The sequence below is a fragment of the Myzus persicae genome, unplaced genomic scaffold (genome assembly GCF_001856785.1).
Source record: "Myzus persicae strain clone G006 unplaced genomic scaffold, MPER_G0061.0, whole genome shotgun sequence".
NCBI lineage: Eukaryota > Metazoa > Arthropoda > Insecta > Hemiptera > Aphididae > Myzus > Myzus persicae.
The window spans coordinates 19,595-20,772 of record NW_019100793.1 but is presented as its reverse complement, the minus strand read 5'-3'; the positions used below and the strand labels follow the sequence as shown (position 1 = coordinate 20,772).

The 1,178-nt window shown below is 29.5% G+C and overlaps 1 protein-coding gene across 1 annotated transcript; it reads right to left on the bottom strand.

Moving 5' to 3' along the window:
* Positions 1-374: 374 nt before the first annotated feature.
* Positions 375-784, bottom strand: LOC111043034. Its single transcript, XM_022327812.1, has 2 exons — positions 718-784; positions 375-658 (listed from the first exon to the last, which is right to left on the bottom strand). The coding sequence occupies exons 1-2, from the start codon at positions 782-784 to the stop codon at positions 375-377; spliced, it is 351 nt and encodes a 116-aa protein (XP_022183504.1).
* Positions 785-1,178: the final 394 nt, after the last annotated feature.

Sequence of the window (1,178 nt, the reverse complement as noted above, 5' to 3'; positions counted from 1 at the left end):
GTTTGCTATAAAATAGAGTCCCAGAATAAAACATGCAAATCCTATAACTTCTCTGCCATACTTATCAATATACCAAAAACATAATAATAAATGGAGGAGTCATTACAGTTTAGTGAGGATTTTACTTGTTATAAATGGGGAAGGGGGAACAAGAATCCTTCTGAAATTGTTGTAATGTACTATGCATATTTTACATGATCATAATTTCTAGGATAAACTATTAAGTATTAACGAGTGTTAAAGTGTTTATGTATGTCATTTGTACAGAATAATTCCAAATATAATAACAGTAAGTGTTTTTTTAAATATATATAATAATATATTATACAATATGTATATTAATATTTTTGATTTAGATAGGTATAGTTTTTAAATTATGAATGTTGGTTACCTCTAATGGTCTTTGCCCATTTTTTAAGTGTAGGTGGTTGTGGACTAGTACGTTTTTTTGTTTTGGGGTTGACGAAATACATTGAACTCAAAATTGGTACAGATTTGTTCCATAGATCATGATGGATTGAATGTTTTTTAACGCCAGTTCGATAAATTTTCCCATCAACTACTTTATCAAAATTGCCATTGAGTGAGTCAAAAATTCTGTCAAATAGAAGACAAAAGTCTGCCGTGTCTTTGGCATTTTCTTTTAGTACGTTAATAGCTAGAAAACAAAACGTAAATATGTAAATCTTATGAGTTACAATTAACAATGAAACTTACTTGATAAATAAGACATAATTGAGGATACTCGTTCACTCAGTACTTGAGCAGCATTTCTCACTTTCATTTTTTAAATCTTATTACGGTCAACATGTTCCAGTGTTAATCTTGGTAACATTCGTACATCTGGAATATTACTGTCAATTTCATATAAATCGACAATATTATCCCAACTCGCTTCCTTTCCTTTTGTTCACCATTTATTGTGAAAACAACATTTTTGTTAAGCAAATTATTTCTGATTCCTTTCAATAAATGAGGTGGATCATATAAATGAATTATTTTCAAACATTGAGTATGAGAATTAATTTCATAATATAGATCATCTTTATACTCTAAGTTTCTTCGTAAATAATTTGCCTTTGTATCATTCTTTAGTATATTTGTTGCAGCCATGTTAGTGGCACCCTGGTCACTAATGGTCGCTACAATTTTCAAGCTAGTGGACTGAACAGCATTAA